General features: G+C 35.1%; 2 protein-coding genes across 2 annotated transcripts; one reads left to right on the top strand and one right to left on the bottom strand.

The window, feature by feature from the left end:
- Window positions 1-291: 291 nt before the first annotated feature.
- On the top strand, window positions 292-9964 carry LOC102219271 (carbonic anhydrase 7-like). The gene is made up of 8 exons (XM_023342915.1): window positions 292-651; window positions 3440-3484; window positions 5303-5467; window positions 5562-5707; window positions 6980-7072; window positions 7690-7756; window positions 9093-9256; window positions 9536-9964. The coding sequence occupies exons 1-8, from the start codon at window positions 597-599 to the stop codon at window positions 9728-9730; spliced, it is 930 nt and encodes a 309-aa protein (XP_023198683.1). The 5' UTR covers window positions 292-596; the 3' UTR covers window positions 9731-9964.
- Window positions 9965-11615: 1651 nt separating this feature from the next.
- Window positions 11616-17987, bottom strand: asl (argininosuccinate lyase). The gene is made up of 16 exons (XM_005813282.2): window positions 17868-17987; window positions 17499-17693; window positions 16002-16085; window positions 15790-15846; window positions 15608-15705; window positions 15458-15535; window positions 15279-15356; window positions 15142-15194; window positions 15000-15062; window positions 14791-14905; window positions 13626-13710; window positions 13245-13304; window positions 13071-13154; window positions 12499-12579; window positions 12178-12284; window positions 11616-11978 (listed from the first exon to the last, which is right to left on the bottom strand). Exons 1-16 carry the CDS (start codon window positions 17880-17882, stop codon window positions 11834-11836), a joined length of 1398 nt encoding a protein of 465 aa, XP_005813339.1. The 5' UTR covers window positions 17883-17987; the 3' UTR covers window positions 11616-11833.
- Window positions 17988-18664: the final 677 nt, after the last annotated feature.

Here is an 18664-nt window from a genome sequence, read left to right on the forward strand (position 1 = left end):
TACAAAGTGACCAAGCAGGTAAATAATGTAAAATCCATTTGCAATCCCTGGAAGATTAATTTTAAAACATTTAAAAGAAAGAATACAATGATTATCAAATAGTTAAGTCACCTGAATGTAGTGCATTAATTACATATATACAATATATTTTTTAAATTATTTTGCTCACATTGCATATTTATTTAGATCTGAATATGCTATTTTTAATAACTTTACACCATCATTTTTTATTGTTTTGTTCCTGTTCCCTTCTGCTTTATTTTTAATTATATTTTTACTTGAACCTTTTTGAACAGTTTTCAGTTTTGAGCTCAAGAGTCAAACTTCAAGCTGTGGATGGAAGAAATATGCAACACAAATCAGGAGCAAATAAATTATCAATCCAGTTTTCATGACATGATTATAAATCAATAAATACAACTTGTCAATTTTTGCCTCTGGGACTCAAAGCCATTTATTTCCTGCTGTCTCTCTCTCTTTTTTTTCAACCAACACACACACACACACACACCATTTGTAGCCCTCCCACTGACAAATGCTGCTCCAAGTCAGCCGGTGGAATAAAGTCTCACTTCTCGCCCGCTCTGCTCCCAACGATGCGTTCTTCTCTCTACCTCCTGGCTTTCCTCTACCTGCGCTCCAGGGCATCAGGTAAGACGCTCAACTCAAACAATGATTTTTACCATCATTCACTCTGTGTGTGTGTGTGTGTGCGCGCGCGTTTGTTTCTAATACCTTGTGGGGACCATTTTCATGACACATACTACGTTGTGGGGACCCACTGCTCCTTGTGGGGACCAAAGCCGGGTCCCCACAACGGGGAAACGCTGTTTTTGGGTCAGGGGTCAGATTTAGGACTAAGGTGTGAATTGAGTTTTGGTTAGATATGTAATGGGTAGGGTTAGGATAAGGGTAAGGTTTAGGCTGTAGAAATGAATGGAAGTCAATGGAAAGTCCCCGCAAAGATAGCCACGCATGGGTGTGTGTGTGTGTGTGTGTGTGTGTGTGTGTGTGTGTGTGTGTGTGTGTGTGCGTGTGTGTGTGTGTGTGTGTGTGTGTAAATGATAGTAATGATGGCATTTTTCTGCAACTCCTAAAAGTTATATGTAAAGCTTGAAATGTGTTTTAAGACAAGCTAAGTTTGTGAACTTGTGAAGAAAAGCTGGGAAACAAAATCAGCTTTGACAGAAAATATTCTTTTACAAATCTGAATCAAGTAAAAATTACAAAAAAGAAAGGAATTATCAGCAATTATTGTTGGATAAAATACCAAACAATAGGAATAATGAAAGTGTGGTTAATCAAGGTGAATTGTGGAATAAAATGTCAAGGCAAAGATAAATAAAAACAATAAACTTTTATTAAAATATTTTTCATTTAACCTTTATTTAATCAGGAAACTGAAATTTATTAAGAATAAAAATTTCAACAGAAATGTTAATTGTGCTGTTACATGGAGCACTTATTAATAAACTACTCAGTGTGTTCAATATTAATAAAAATGTTTTCAAAATCTGATAGTATTCTGAATTTAAATAAATTTTTTTCATATTTGTGTCAACCAACACAATATGTGTTTGATTATTGAAATATTCAAGCATTTCAATAATGTTTGAAATATTATTTTCAAACATTTGTAAATACTAACAACAATAAAATACAGTGTTTAAAGTGCATGTTAAAATCCAATAAATTACAGAAAGTCTGTGTATTTACAAATTAAAACTATTTTTGTGTAAAACAATAAAATACATGTGCGTTGATCAATAGTGCACATAAAATCTCATTGTTGAAAGCTTTTTTATTTTCCTGCAGGAAGAAAATACAATAAAATACTGTATTATTTTTTATAAAATGATTGTTTCCTGAAGTTCAGCTAATATTTTTTAGGAACCTCCTGGTGTGAATTTCTCTCACATCATGGGTGAGACAAAAAAAATTATTTCAGACAAAGAAAATTAAAATGCAGAATTTAAAACATTCATTTAATTAAAGGAAACCAAATTTAAGCAGACATTTGATTCCCGTCTTTGGCTTTTCTTCGCTGCTGACTCTGACACAGGTGTGTGAGCCAGGTGGGGTAAAACCCGCCTCCACCTGTGCATTGTTCTCACCTGGTGAGAACTGTTGTCCCCTTTCAAATGACGCCATTATGGGTTAATCTGTGTCCCTGTATTAGCTAAATGGTTCTCCATCCCAGCTTTCATTCCCACCACAGAGCCAGACGCTGGAGGGGTTTTTTCTCATCAGCAACATAATACACAGCAGCAGGACAACAGTAAATGACTTTATCAGCACCTGACGGAGCGACGAAGTGACTTTACTCTGATTGCAATCAGCGGTTTCACGACTGCTCCTTTGTGACACAAATAAAGTCTTACACTCCTTGTCAAAAGAACACTTTTAAATCAGCAGTGGTGCTTTTTGAGAAAACAGATTTATGTTTGAATATAATAGAAACATATTGGTCATTAAGAAACTTAAGTTTCAGTCTTTCAGGAAGATGTGCAAAAAAAAGAAAAACCTGATTTCGCATACATGTCACATTTAGGGGCTGGAGTTCTCAAAAATGACAAAATGAATTCAACATTTCTCAGAAATTACAAGACGTATTTGAATGGTTCTGGTATCAAAATAAAGGTAACATTCCAGAGAATACTCTAAGCTACAAGTGTCAAACTCAACTTGGAAATATTTACAATATTTCCAAGATAGTACCACAAACACTTTTTATTTTATTGCAAAATATCACAAAAAGAATCACGAAATCCTGGAAGAACTGAAAAGATGGTCAATATTATTATTTACTTTTAAGAATTAATTGATATTTTTACAGTTTGTGATCAGGTTTTATTAATACTTTCTGGCACAACCAACCCTTTGAAAGCATTCATGATATTGATTTGTTCCAAAACAAAAAGTTTGACACAGCTGCTGTAGATATCTAAAAATATATCAATACTTTTATTACTGAGTGAGAGCAAATTAATTTGGCAATAAAAATTAATGAAAAATACTAATAGAATGCATTTTGTGATCTGTATTTTCTTTGAAAGCATGGCGTTTAAATCCAGAACATTTAGCAACCTACAGTTCATCCCAGGGGTTAAAGAATAATTATAATTTTTAGTGTATTTTTTTCCCTATTGATTTAACAGAAGCATCCAAACAAACAAAGCATTTTAAAAAATAAAGACTACACAGGAACATATAACAAACTAAGTGGACAATCCAGCTGCTGGATTTGTTACATTTTTTTGTTGTTTTGTACCTGAATTCTCAAAGTTTAGTTTCTGGGATTAATCATATTAACAGATTAATAGAACCTGTTAGAGAGTATGAAAGCTAACCTAATTATTTGATTAACTTCATGATGCCTCTTTTTAACAAGACGTTGCAACAAAAGCCCTGTTTCAGATTTTTTTATATGTGATTTCAGCTGAGTGGTGTTACCAGAGCCAGACCTGTGATGACACATGCAAAGGTAAGTAAAATATTCAAACAATGTAACTCGGTTTAATTCAGTTTTCTTTACATTGCAAAAAGGTGCAACAAATATTATATAAAGGAACTTCAAACGGGTCCAATTCAAATCTATGGATGAATTTTAAAAAATCAATTAAATAAATTTTCTTTATCCTAGACATGACTCAATGCCTGTTTGGGTTAGAGTGTTATTTGGTAAAAGGTTTAAATTTAGTCTTTTTAAATCTCACAAATAATCTGTGCATTTTAATATTTTAGATGTTTATAGACGGACATTTATCTATTATATCAGTAAATTTCTTCCTACACAGAACCTCCAGTAGATCTGTGTGTAAAACCATTTTTCTTAAACACTTCAATGATGGGTAAACTAAGTACACCCCTGCAGCGTCTCTTCTCCAACTCTAAATAGAAATTTCTTCTACTTCAGTTGCAATAAATGGCTCCACTGGAACCATAATTTAGTTTATTTTCTGGGTTCTCAATTTGAGTTTTTTATTTACATCTCCGATAACAGATCAGGCATGTCCAAACTTTTTGTCACATGGACCAAAATCATTATAGCAGAAGCACTTATGGGTTTAAATTTTTTTTTTAGATCTTTAAAAATTCAAATCTTGTAGCTTTATTATAATTCTTTAGCAATAAACTAAGCATTGAGTTGTTTGATTTTATTATAGATTAGAGATGTGTAAGTCATTCCACGTCCTAAAGTTAGTAGCGATTTTGCATTTTTATTTTAAAAAAGATATCGATTGGAAAAAATATCATATATTTAGTGTATTCTGGAAAATTAGACCAGAAATTGTGTCAGTCTATCTTTAAAATAATATATCTTTAAAAAAGCTTATTAATTAATTTATGAAACACTGATTTGGAAACATTCTAATCTAAAAGTAAAAATCACTGAATACTTGGGATCTTAATTACTATGAAATCAAAAAGAAAGTAAAAAAAACATGGTTATTTTTAATTTATCAGAAATAATTATTTTGGATAAATTATTATTTTAAGTCTATCTGCTTCTACCACCATCTAAATCTGTGTCATTCTTTCAGGTTAGGGTCGTGTAAATTCAGTCCAGGGGCCAAAAATGGCCCTCTGGCCACACTTTGGACATCCCTGCATTAGACATTCCTCCACACAGGAATGAAATCAATCAATAAAGTTTATCAATATAGCACATTTCAGCAGCAAAGCAGTTCAAAGGTCTTTACATGACAAAAACACTAAAATACAAAGCCGTAGAAGATACAGTCAATAATCAATAATTAAAGCATTACATTTTATGACGTCAGATTGTTGATTAATGTTTCATTTTTAATGTTTCTAAACATGTGGGGGTTTAGTCTAGATTCAAAGGAACTCAGTGTTTTGGCTGTTTTGCAGTTTTCTGGATGTTTGTTCCAGATCTGCAGTGCGTAGAAGCTGAATGCTGCTTCCTTTCTTATTTACTAATAAATAATCTGCTAGCAGGAGCATCAGATTATTTACTAATAAATAATCTGCTAGCAGGAGCAGCAGAGACAGTGCACTGTAAAACATTTGAGCCGCATTCTGTTGTGTCTATTACCTTTACGTCGAGTAAATTTAGCCAGTTTTAGAATTTGAACCTAAATGTTTGAGCTTGTGAAAGATAAACTTAAAAAACTATTTTTAGACAACCTGTCTCTTATTGTTAAATCAACTTCATGAACTTTAATTTTTGAGTAAAAACCAAAACAATTTTCTTCTATTGGCAGCAGGTGGACTTTCATTTTCAAGTTAAACCACCTTCAGATGTTTTACAGTGTGATGTGATAACGCTCTTTTTCAGAACCAAGCCGCTGGGCAGCTCTGTTTCCCAGATGTGGAGGTTTAAGCCAGTCGCCAATTAACATCGTGACCAATAAAGTTCATTTCAGCAGCGCCCTTCTTCCCTTCAGCTTTATCGGACACACCGACTTAATCAACATCACAGTAGAGAACAAGGGCCACTCTGGTAATGAAAAACACCAAAGCCTGTTCTGTTCTCCTCCCTTTCAGAGCCTCAATGCTGGTTAGATTCACTCTCTGACTCCGTTTTCCTCCATTAGCTCACTTTGCTTTACCACAGTCAGTGCGGCTGACCGGAGGAGCTCTGCCGGGTCACTACAGAGCGGCCCAGTTTCACTTCCACTGGGGAGGGAGTGGGACGAAGGGATCAGAGCACACCATTGATGGAGAAAGATTTCCAATGGAGGTAAGGGAGTAAAGGCCGGGTAAATAATAGGATTTCTAATGATACTGCATCTGTTACTCGATAAGTGGCGCTTATCGAGTAACAGATGCAACTAACACCTTTTCTATTGCATTCAGTATATTTCTGAACACATAAAAGCATATTTTGGTATAAATTATGACGCAAACAATCTGTAAATCCGTTTCAGTCAGAATATTAGTGGTTCGTTGCAGGTGTGTATAGAGACCGTAGGAGGCGCTGTAACATCTTAACATAGGAGTGTCAAACTCATTTTTGTTTTAGGCCAAATCAAGATCATGAATCCTCTTAAAGGGCCGGTTGGGCCAGAATATATTGAAAAAATACCAATGAATTCTTGAAATTAAATATTATTATTTGCGATATTTGTGCTTATTTATGATGGTAAATGTGAATTTTAATTACTCAATTAAAGCTGAGGCTGCTGTTTAGTACAAGTAAGAAAGTTTTTGACAGTTTTTGAGAAAAATCTGCAATTATTTCCATGATAATACTCAAGAAACTGGAGGGACAGATTGATATAATTTGGCAGTAAGCAAATAAAAACTGCATTGATTTGATTGATAATGTAATATTTAACCTCACTTAGTGTTGATTCCAGAATCTAGAGGGCCACATAAAAAGCCATGGAGGGCCATATTTGGCCCACAGACCTTGAGTTTGACACGCGTCTTAACACTATGCTACGTCAAAAATGCAGTGGAGAAACAAACGTAAAAAAAAATTTTTTTTAAAAAGGTCAAAAAATAAAAAGAAAGAAAAAGCCAAACAAAAAATAAAAAATAACATTTGACCACTGACATTTTGACTATTATGGAAATAAAATGTGATATCTCAGATATTGTGACCACTCTGTAACTAAATTCTACTACTTAAGTATTTAATGTTTTTCTATAAGTTACAGTTTGGTCACAATATCTGATCAGCACTATCATATTATGTGGCCATCTATATTTCCATAATAGTCACAATATTAGTGGTGAGATTTTTCTATTCTTACTTTTGCGTTTGTTGCAGTCACCACACTCCCCCATAAAATTTTATGTTTTTAGTGACTTGTGGTGTTAAAATGCAACAGGATCACAATGTACAGTGGTTACAGAATATGGTGCAACACCGGTATTGAGCAGTAACGCAAATATTCAGTTCAAATTTAAAATGATTACAGTGAAAACTGGTTTATTAGGATTATTTTTGGCAGGTTTGTGTTCTAGGTACGACTCCTTATAATACCTTTCCTTTCTGTCTGCACAGTTGCACATAGTCCATATTAAAGAGCCTTACAGCTCTCTGGAGGAAGCAGAACACGATATGGCGGGTATCGCTCTGCTCGCCCTCTTCTTTGAGGTAACGCATCACTCTACTGCCGGAGTGTCCAAAGTGTGGGCCTGGGGGCCATTTGTGGTCTTTGGAGTAATTTTGTGTGGCCTCTGACTTCAATTCAAGAATGGTTATCCAACACTTTTTGTAGTTTTTTTAGGATGAGATTTTTCGTGGCAAGTTTATATCTTCTTAAACTGAGAATGCTAAGTACGACACAAAGAATTTTTCTTGAGCCTTTTTTAAATTATTATTATTGGTTTTTTTATTTCATAATAAGTCATGAAACAAAAAAAATAAACATAATAAGTCCAGAAAGTTAAACATTAAAGCCAATGTAAAATATTACATGTTTTACTTAATGTTTTTGCGTTTTTAATTGGGGGTTACAAATTTTGACCCCTGAATACTTTCAACTTGGGATTTTGACAAAAAAGTTTGGACACTTCTGCCTTTCACAAGTATGCACTGCTTTTTGTTAGTCTGTCACATACAATCCCAACCCAATACATTTAGATTGGGATTGTAATCTGACAAAATATGAAGAGTAAATACTAATGTAAAATACTGTAAACGTCTTTCAAAGATCAAATTATCTTATATTATTATTATAGATTATTGTATTTTTGTTGACTTCCTCACAGGAAACAGCAGATGATCATCCTCATCTAGATACAATAATTGCTGCTCTGGGTCAAGTACAAAACAATGGTAAATATATTAATTTTTACTTTAAAAACACAAAAACATATCATGAATGTTATAATTCTTCTTGGACTTGAAACTTGAATCCATGTACAGTGCAACAGGTAATTAAGGCACAGAGTGAATTTGAGGCGTCAATCTTAATGTCTGCCTGATATATAAAAGAAAAAGGGACACAGTGCTTGGCTATTCTACACCACAGAGAGGGAAGTAGTTCAGTTATGCTTGTTTGACTTTGACAACCTTAACATGTGATGAGTAATGGTGCGTTTCGGTTCAGTTACAAAATAAAACAGGCGACATAAACACCAACTCTGATAGATCATCAGTAGATCAGGTGTTTAAATTAGCTCATCTACCACCGCTGTCGTAGATTAGCTATTGCTGCTAGCAATTGCATAGAATACTAAGGTATTCTATGCAATTGAATACTATAGTATTGCAGGCTGCTAGCCTGCTATTGCTACTAGCAGTAGCATAGAATAAATCTATTGCTGCTAGCCTGCTATTGCTACTACCAATAGCATAGAATAAAGCTATTGCTGCTAGTCTGCTATTGCTGCTAGCAATAGCATAGAATAAAGCTATTGCTGCTATTAGCAGCTATTAAACTAATAGCTGCTATTAAGTTAATAGCTGCTATTAGGTTTAGATTAATAAGCAATTTTGCGATGAGCTTATTTATCATTGCAAAGGGTCTTAGGTTAGACTCAAATCTAAAAACACTAACGGACTGAATGTTCTGTTCTTTGTGTGGGAAATGTTTGAGTATTTTTTAAATGTTGAACGTCACATATGGTGGCATTATTGTCGGTTGCTATGGCAACAAGTGTGCGCAAACAGTAGCCGACACAGAAAGTGAGGGTAAAAAGTGGGGTTGAGTTGTTCTTTAACAATTTTCTGAGTTATTTTTCTCTTTGCTGTGGCGCAGTGCACTAAATTAATAATACCTACGTCTCGGGGTTTAATCAGTTAGTTAACGGTATTGTTCTACCGCGGCTATAGATGGCATATAAAAGAATAGCCTTTTGCCCTCCAGCGTTGCGCGCATGCGCAAAATTTCCAGCTATAAACTGTAACATGCAGGGCGTCCATAGGAAACACATAAACTAAATTACTAAAGACATCGGAAAAATATGAGGTGTAATTGGAGAGAAACAGCACCAAAGGAATACACTTTAACTCACATCTGACAGAAACAAGCTTGAACAAGAAGTAAACACGATCATTGGTTATACTGTTCTGTTTCCCCCAGAAAGCACAAAAACATGCAGTTCTAGGATTTCACTAAGTACTAACTTTTTTTTTTTCTGGCTACCTCCTTATTTCTGACTGTATTAAGGCAGCAACACAGTGATTCCAAACTTTAGACTGAGTAATATCATCCCAGCAGCCGCCGAGCTTCACAGTTACTACCGCTATGTGGGCTCCATGACAACTCCAGGATGTGAGCAGGCGGTTGCATGGACAGTGTTTCATAGGATGCTGTCAATCAGCAGTCGACAGGTGAGGAGTCGTTCAACATTTTATTCTGATTTTTATCTTAAAAAAACCATACATTTTAAATCTTTCTGCCAGTTAATGATCACCTATTTGCATTCAGAGTTGGGTAGTAACTAGTTACATTTACTCAATTACACTCACTTGAGTAACTTTTTTGAGAAAATGTACTTATGAGTATTTTACTACGCAGAACATTTTACTTCTGTGAAAAAGGTAAGACTTGTTTTTCTTAAGTTGTTTCTTTTTGTCAGAGTCTCATCTTTTCTTTCCTCTGCTCCCCAGCTGGATGCTATAGTGAAACAGTGCAGATTTTGGACAGGACAGCCCATGACAAACATCTTCAGACCCACGCAGCCTCTGGATGGCAGAGTCGTTTACAGCTCCAAGTCAGGCGCAGCTCAGAAGAGGGCGAACCAAATGTGGTTTGTCGACCTCTCAGCTCTGTTCATGCCAATGATCCTGATACATATTATTTAGAACATATAATCATATAATAGAAAAATCAATTTGTTTCAAATTACACAGCCTCCAATAGATTTTATGTCATGATTCCTATGACAAGTTTTCCTGTTACTCTTGAAGAAAACAATTCATACAGCATGATTGTGCCACCATCTTCCAGCAAAGATATGGTGTATGTTTGGTGTTTTTATTTTTAATTAAAAGAATCGCCATTTTATTTCTATTTTTAGATTTTAAAATAAAGACGAACATTAAACTTTTACCAAAAAAAAAAGTATGTTTATATTGTCTTCAATAAAATAAAACATATTTATGCAAAATCACATAAACAAATAGAGTTCAATGCTGCATGTCTTTCAGAAAAAAACAGTATCAGAAATTTTCAGGTGTATAATTTCAAGCCTGCCATATGTGCAATAGGAGTCAATGTTATAACAATAATTCAGAATTATTTTGGTTGGATCACGGATCTTAAATTATAATCAATATCCCATAATAATTATATTAGACGATTGAACCAAATGGGAATCAAAACAAAAGGAAAAGGAAAAAGGTTCTCACCCAGAGTTTTCATAAAATGACACAAAATCTAAGTCTAAAAAATGCTGGAGATAGGGACAAGATCATACAGCCTTGCAAAAGGTGGACATGCAGGTAGATCAAAAATAAATTTAATTAAGCTTTGTTTCTTTACTTTTTATCTCCATAATACCACGGTGTTTCAGTCAGGGCCTTCATAGACATTACCAACCTGAACAATACACACATTGTGCAGGACAATGCAAAAACTATGCACCACACTAACCCACAGGCATCCAATAATATGCAAATAAATAAAAATACGCCAAGTAAAGCATCAATGCATACATCAAGCAATATATCAACATATATTTTAACAAAATAGACAGGCGACAGCGCACATAATTGAACAGCCAATAATTCAGCAAAACTTTTCTTTGTTCCCCAGTTAAGGCCAAGCTCAACCTCAATCCAAACTACTCAAATCGCACATGTGAACAAATAAAAGAAAATATATTCAGTAAAGTCTGAATGAGAATGTGATAGAAAAGTTACACTCACCCATTATTTGTAAATAAAATCCACAGGTTGTTGTGCTAAGTGCTAGCTGTTAGCCACTCATAGTTACAGTCCTTAAAATGCCTTACAAAGTTCTTACTGGTTTGTTTTAGTGAATCCAGGTTTGGTGTGGGTTTTCCATTTTTAGTTATTTCTTGTTTTTATCCGTTTAAGAGCGTCTCGAAAAAGGAGATTTTAATAAGTTAGCATCTAGGTTAACCGGAGTTGAAGCGGAAGCGGCCGCCATTTTGTAAATTATGACTCAACATTCTGAGTCCCACCGTCTGTTCTGTCTGTAGGAGCCATTTATCTTTTCCTGTGTTTATCGCCACCAGGGACCGTATTTCGTTTTGAGTTAAAAAAAAATACAGGATTTTATCCGCTACACTGTCAGTCATGCCAACTGTGGCCTGTTGCATGGCATTTTTGACCAAAGGGTAACTGGATTTGTACAGCAGAGGAGGAGCTGCTTTCCAGATGCGTTTAAGGCACTTTTTAGAGTAGAAAATTAAAAGTGAAACCCCAATAATACCAATAAGCAACTCGATTGTAAAATAAAAATTAAACTATAGATCAAATTAAATATGATTAAAGCATTTTATACTTTTTCAATTTTCAGGGGCTAGCAGAGAAGGCAATGCTGGCCCTGACAGCCCTCCACTGCATAATACATAAAATATCTTAACTATTAGTTTAATTACATTGGTATAAAATGGGGGAAGGAATGGAAGAAGTGGCAATGGAACAAGCACAAAATAACAAAAGCTGGAGGGAATTGATGCAGAGTCATCAGTGGATGGTCTGAATAAAGCTGGAAATGAAATAAACAACACTTGTGGTTTATTTGAGTGAAGTCTGTAACATTATCCTTTATTTCATAACCTATTGATCACTACTCAGGTAAGAATACATGATCAACAAAAGTATCCTGAGATGAAAGTCACTTAAAGCAAATAGATTTTAAGCTTAAGGCAGTGTGATTTAAGGTGTGAGTAATTCACTTTGACCCAAGTCTGACAGAAGGAGATCACAGAGAAAAGGTCACTGTGACTGAGTCTTCAGCCAGTTCCTCAGGTGCTCCACCTGGGCAGAGACGCTACTCTTCGATGTTCCCCCAGGAGCGCTGTACTGCTCCACGCTGCTCCTGTAGTCCCACACTGAAGACACATCACTTCCAAACAACGGGCTAAAGTTCACACACATGCATCCACATGGCATACACAGACAGAGAAAAGGAAGACTGAATTCAAAATCATTCAAAATAATAAAAAAAATATTAACTTCTATTATATAGTTAAACCCACAATGATTAATTCCTCTAGCTATTAATTTGATGTTTCCTCTGATTAAAAACATTTATGCATGCATACAAAAGTGTCAACTACCTGACAGCAGCGAGGTCTGCCTCAGTCAGTTGATTCAGGGAGACATTTTTAGATTCAGCTGTAAATACAGCTTTTCCAGAGAGACCATGGGCTTCTCTGAATGGCACCTGGAATGAGAAGAGTGTCCAAACATAAATATTAACAATTTATAAAACTAATTCACTGCAAAAACACAAAATCTTAGCAAGTAATTTTGGACTAGTTTGTAGTGAACATATCTTAAATCACATAATTTAGTCTAGAAATTAGACTAAAATTGGTAAGATTTTGTGTTTTTGCAGTGTTTTACTGTTACTACACAATATTGTTGGAACATCTCACCCCTTTTCTCACAAGGTAGTAGGCCAGATCTGTGGCCAACATGTCGGGACTGAGCGCAGCTTCCATTACACTCTGGTTGATCTGAAACACAAGAGAAGCTAATTAATAACATTTCACTATTTCAAGAAAAATAATGAATCTAACTTTCACAACTATCGTTTAAAATATTCTTTGTAATGTTAAGATCAAATCCAAAAGGATTAACAATGTTAACAAAATAAGGATCTTTAACAAGATACATATTTATCCTGAAATTACCTTTTGACAAGATGTTTAACTGGATTTTCATTTTTTAACGGTGTTTATTTCAAGCATCATAACTTTTTGTTTAAAACTCTAATGCTAAAAAAGAAGAACCTGGAGATTATGCTTATTTTTCAGAATTAGCATCTATTCCCCATAAGAGCTGACAGATCCTCCACAATATGTATATCTTGCAGGAACTTTAAACCAAAATAGATGTAAATAACATATTGTACAGTCTGGGAAAAAATTACTGATAGATTCTGTTAATTTTTGGGGTCTCAACTCTACTCTCTGGATTATTTAGGTTTTTCTTTTTATGTTTTCACCTTTAGAGTCGACATGACTCCAGTTGTCACCTGCAGCACAGCATGGACAGTATCATAGCAGTCAAACATGGCTTCTTTGTCCTCCTGAAAAAATACGGAAACCACAACATAACAGGAGGTTACATTTGAATCTTCAAGTGAAGTTATAATATTTGAAAAGATGTAATTTTAAACCTGCAGATCCTTGTTATATGTGCTGGGCAGACCCTTCAGAGTCATCATGAATCCTGCACACTAATACAAAACAAAAACAGGATGCAGAAGAACATTATGAAATCAGACAGGACACCTGCTGTTTGCATGTGCCAAAGCAAATTATTTCTGAAAGTGAAAAAACTTTTATACCTCTAATTATTTATTGCAACAGTTCAAAGTGAGTGTACTAGCTTTGGTGAAATGAATGAACCAAGTAAGGATTAAAATTATGCTTCTTATTTAGAGTTCGTGCTGTTCTCTCTACAAATGATCATGATGGTGAATCTTCATCCCTCGGTATAAACCAGTCCTACAATAAAACAAATATAAAGTAGATTTTTAACTAATCTTTTGTCTTACTCTGCCAAAGACACGACCTGCTTTACTCCTGATCAGCTCCAGACTGTCAGCATTCTTCTTCTGGGGCATCAAACTGCTGCCTGTGCTACAAATCACACAAAGACGAAGAAGAAGAAGAAGAGTGCTACAGAAGAAGGGCAACATTTTAAAGAAGCTTTTACAGAAAATAAGCATTTCTGAGGACAAGAAATACAATTTATAAGCAACTATAGTTCTTAACACTGACTCTAGGAGTAACAGGCAGATGTAAGATAAATATTTTTAAAATATAATTTAATTTCACAGATGTATCCTATATGCAAAACAAACTTTTTAATATGCTTTGTAGACAAGGATAGATTATATTTAAGAAAATGTTAGCATCTTCATGTTGATACTTTGTACAAAGTAAACATATCAAAACGTTATCTGATTGTTGTGACCTCAATCATGTCACAACAGTTTATTTGAGCAATTTTTAAAACAACTTTAAACTGAAGTCAAATTTTTTTTACATTGTTTTACATAAAAGTCAATAATTCTTCACAGGGAGTGTCACATCGAGTAACCATCCCGTTTCTGATTAAAAATTCTTAAAACTTAAATTTATTGTACTTCAGGAAATCATTTTAAAAAGTAGTTTTAATTTTATTAACCTAACTATTATAATTGAGCTGTATATTTTACATAGTGCATGCTGAATATAGCACTGGATCCAAAATGTTGAGGCCAATTTTTATAAAAGCAGTAGACAGGTTGTAAAAACCTTTCAAGTCAATCAAGTAAGGCGTCCGTGGATTAAAATAAACTTTGCTCCTTAGGTACATGTAAAAAAAAAATGCAATTGTTTATTTCTTCTGCTTTATCTGTACATTAATAAGAAAAAACAACTCATACATACTTAAATTACATAGTATTTTAAAAGGTTTTATTTTCGCCAATATAACTATGAATGAGGTAAGAAAAAATCCACAAGACTTTCATTTTCAGCTGGGTCATGAGGCAGGCCTTTTTTTTTTTAAATCAAAAATGTTGTTTAGTCCTAATTTTTAGAATAAGTCCAAATCAGAATCTGCAGGTCAAACCTCATCGCCATTATTTGTATAAATGAAACTTTGCCTAGATTTAATTCACATTTGTGAAGACTTTTGACAAACTGAAGCAAAAAAAACAAAACAAAGTTCACCTGTAGGCATCGGAGAGCGTGACGAAGGAGTACTCCTTAGTGCTATACAGCATGAGATCCTCGGCCATCTTACTAAGGTGGGTCAAACACAGTGAAGCCCAGAACAAGAACTCCGCTAAAAAAAACAAGTACTTTAAAACACAAATATGAGAAGGCTTCACTTAAAATAATTGCTTATGTTCAAAGGCTGAAATATACAGTTGACATACCAACAAAGTCTCTCTGTCCTGTGGCATCCATACTGTTTAGGCTGACGCCATCAAATCCCAACTCTACACCCAGAGAAGGAGAAATGTTCAGCATATTTTTTTATTAGTATTGGTAACACAACAACTCTCAAACTAATCTGACCTGTCCGCAGTAGTTCTCTGTCGATGTCAAAAGGTGTGCCAGCGATGGCGCCGCTGAAAACAGAAAGAATAATTCTTGTTACTTGATCACATCTGTGAATGAAAATCACAGAACAGAGGGAAGTGTTTGCACTGCACCTGCCAAGAGGTAAAATATTTGCTCTTTTCTTGATCTCCAGAAGCCGCTCCACGTCTCTGCTTAAAGCTACAGCATAGCTGAGGGAAAGAAATGAGAAAAAAAACAAAAAACGGTGAATGTTCATTAACATTAAAAAAATGAAATATAAATTCAGTGGATTTCATTGTTAAAGGGACACCTCAGAATCCAGTGGCTCCATCTGATTGGCTGAGCCCTCTGCATGTGGGTGTAACCAGGAAAAAGGACGTCAATTTCTCTGTAATTCACAAACGGTTTAATGAAGTAGGATAAAAAGAATGAACTTTATTTACATTCAAAATGATCTTACATTGCTGCCCGCTCCACCATGGTGGAGATGAGCTGCAGGGAGTTATCTGTTAGCTTAGCGACGGCATCGCATAGCCACAGCCTCATGTCCGTCACCACCTGTTTAAATAAAACACAACACACTGCCTCATGACTTACCTCCAGCTGACCTTTACTACAGATTCAATGATGGAAAAAACAAACCTGATCATTTCTGCTCCTACCGGTGTGCAACTTCCCTGCAGGAGCACCAATCAGCTCCTGGACAAACCGGCATCAAAGCAACACTGATATATATATATATTTTTACATAATTTTTTAATTAATTATTATATTTTTAGTGTAAACAGTAGTTTGGACAAGTTTTAGGCAGCTAATCTATAATACCATCCTGAAAGAGACAAGCTCTATATCACCTTAAGCCTGCGTTCGTTGGCTGTGTGAATGTCTTCATCTTCAGGTTTAATCAAAAATGCACCTTTAGACCATTCTTCAGAAATCTGTGGAGCAAAATGAGGATTACATGACTAGATGTTTATTTTCTCATAGAAATTAGAATGAACCAAACTGATTCAAACAAAATATTAGCTAAACTGGATTTAGTATAACTGGTTATTGGACCCATTTGTCTTGTAAGTTACATTTTGTTAAAGTGTAACTTGTGTTTTCCAGCCACATAGAATCATTTTAGAGCACAATCAAGCAACTATGTTACTTGACTGTAACATAGTTGCAATATTATAAAAGGTACAATATACACATTTATTTTTAGAATGGAGATGTGTATTATACTTTATAATATTCACCTTAAAAAAGGTGTATATGTCAAATGTGACCTAAAGCCAATTTGACTTCGTAAATTAAAATTGGGCTTCTGTCTTTTTAAGAAGCTCTTGCTCTTTCCAAAACTGGATGTAATCACAACATCAATCCTCTATTGACCATTTAACGTTACTATCAGCATTTCACTGAGAAGTAGCTCGTATATTAAGCTCAGCAGTTGCACAGTTCCACCAAGTGTTCTCTAATTGCTGCTGGCTAGTCTGAAGGAACTGAGTTTGGGAGGGCTGCTGTGTGAGGCAGAAGCTCTGAAGCTTGGAAACTGCAGCTCTGAGGAGGAGCTTCAACCTCGAAGGTGGAGCCATGTCCACCCAGGCGTTTTGCACAGCTGAATGGTTGCTATGAAGACTAAAGGATTTCTCAGACATCCATGAAAGAATCAAAGCAGCATTCCAGGTATGTTTTTGATGAGGGAATAACATTAGAAAATGAAGTAAAACTAAAAATATATAATGCCCCTTTAAACTATAATGACATTAAATAATTATAAAATGTATCCATAATTAGCTACATTTTTCAAATTCTGCTAAGTAGGCCGGATAGTTGGTTTTTCCAGTGCTGCTTGCACTGATGAAGCAAACACTAGTATGCAGAAACCGCCCTGAATGAAAGAGCCAGCTAACACCTGTCACATGATGACACTATTGTATGCAACTCGCTCAGCAGGAAGCAGGAATCCTGCACCACCGCACATTCTCAGCTGTCATCTGTTAACCAGAGCCTCCAGACAGCTATGCACAGAACCAATCTTCTGCAAGTTTTAACATAGTAATAGAACTGTCCAAAGGTTACTAAAGTAAAGGTAAAAAGTACAGCGTTGTAAAAAATACTCCTGAAATACTTTCTACTTTTACTCAGGTAAATGTAATTGAGTAAATGTAAATAGCTACTACCCAACTCTGGTGTCTAATATTTTTTGGTTAAAACATGCTTGTTCTTAGTGAACAGAGTATCCAGAAATATTACTTAAGTAAGAGAAGCGATACTTACTCAAGTAAATATAACTAGTTATTACCTAACTCTGTCTATTATAAAATCCAGTAACGCACGTCCAGCAGACAGTTTATCCATACCTGGTCCATCCCCTGCAGAATTTGCTCCATCTCCTCCGTGCTGACCAGCTTCGCCTTTTCCAAAGCCTTGACATACGCCTTGCTCCCTCGGATATCAGCATCCCACATCCTCTGGTCATAGGTGATGGACGCATTGAATTTCTCCATGATTGGGTCGGTATCTCCCACGAAACGGCCTCCCCACAGCTTGTTTCCCTGCAGAACAAGCAAAAGAGCAACAAATGAGGTGAAAAAATATAGCTTTGGTCAGTTAACAGCTAGCTAAGAGGTTCGCTTTCGGTGAAAACAACAGCGTGTTTTGATAAAGTCCAGCTGACTGTGAGAACAACATCGGAACAAGTGTTGGTTGTCTCTTCAGCCGAATCGTACCTCAGTGTTGGCCATATTTTAGTCCTCCTCGGAGATTTGTAGAGTCGTAACTGGGAATAGTTGCTCGCTGTGGGAAGGGTAGAAGCCAAGGGTCCGTACAAATAGGTGTCGCTTTAAGGAGCGTCAGCAGAGACGTCAATGCGTCTTCTGTTGCCAGGTAGCAGCCCGGAAAAACAGGAAGAGAGCAATGTTTCTTTGAATAAGGTGCAGGTTTTAATGGCGTTAGCAATGGCGAAATTTCTAACAGTTTTGATATATTGTTAAACAATATATTTTTCTATTTAATTTCTTGGAAAATATCTGTAAATTAGCGTGTCAACATTTAAACAAAAAATTAATTTTAAAAAGATTAACAATCGCAAACACGTGTTTGTTTATTTATTTATTTATTTGATTTTTTTTTGTTTGAAAAATATAGAATGAAAATTTTATCCCAATATAACATTGTGGAGAAAAAAGAGTAAATGTTTCATAATATATAGGATTTGTTGTTAAAAATAAATACAGTTAAAGAGTTTTTGAAAAAAATAATTACTTCTCATGTTACAGAGAAGGAACAGGTTATTTCAGACAGCTAAAATATTTTTGTTCATCCGCCATAACGCTGGCAAATAAAGAGCAAATGTTTCCAAATCTACATAATTTGTTGCCAATAATGATAGGAATAAACTCAGTTAAAGACTTTCTGGTTCAATATATATGGAAACATATATTAAAATGTCCATGTTCAAAACATGGAAATGATACAATTTAAGCACATTAACATTAAAATTGCAGCTTACAATTTTATTGCTGAA

Source organism: Xiphophorus maculatus, chromosome 11 (genome assembly GCF_002775205.1).
Source record: "Xiphophorus maculatus strain JP 163 A chromosome 11, X_maculatus-5.0-male, whole genome shotgun sequence".
Classification (NCBI taxonomy): Eukaryota; Metazoa; Chordata; class Actinopteri; order Cyprinodontiformes; family Poeciliidae; genus Xiphophorus; species Xiphophorus maculatus.

Coding starts and splice junctions, on each gene's coding strand:
- LOC102219271 (XM_023342915.1), top strand. CDS start 597: ATGCGTTCTTCTCTCTACCTCCTGGCTTTCCTCTACCTGCGCTCCAGG. Junction 652..3,439: donor CCTGCGCTCCAGGGCATCAG/GTAAGACGCTCA, acceptor ATGTGATTTCAG/CTGAGTGGTGTTACCAGAGC. Junction 7,757..9,092: donor GGGTCAAGTACAAAACAATG/GTAAATATATTA, acceptor GACTGTATTAAG/GCAGCAACACAGTGATTCCA.
- asl (XM_005813282.2), bottom strand. Junction 14,906..14,999: donor AGGACAGAGAGACTTTGTTG/GTATGTCAACTG, acceptor TGTTTTTTTTAG/CGGAGTTCTTGTTCTGGGCT. Junction 12,580..13,070: donor GAGTCATGTCGACTCTAAAG/GTGAAAACATAA, acceptor CTTGTGTTTCAG/ATCAACCAGAGTGTAATGGA.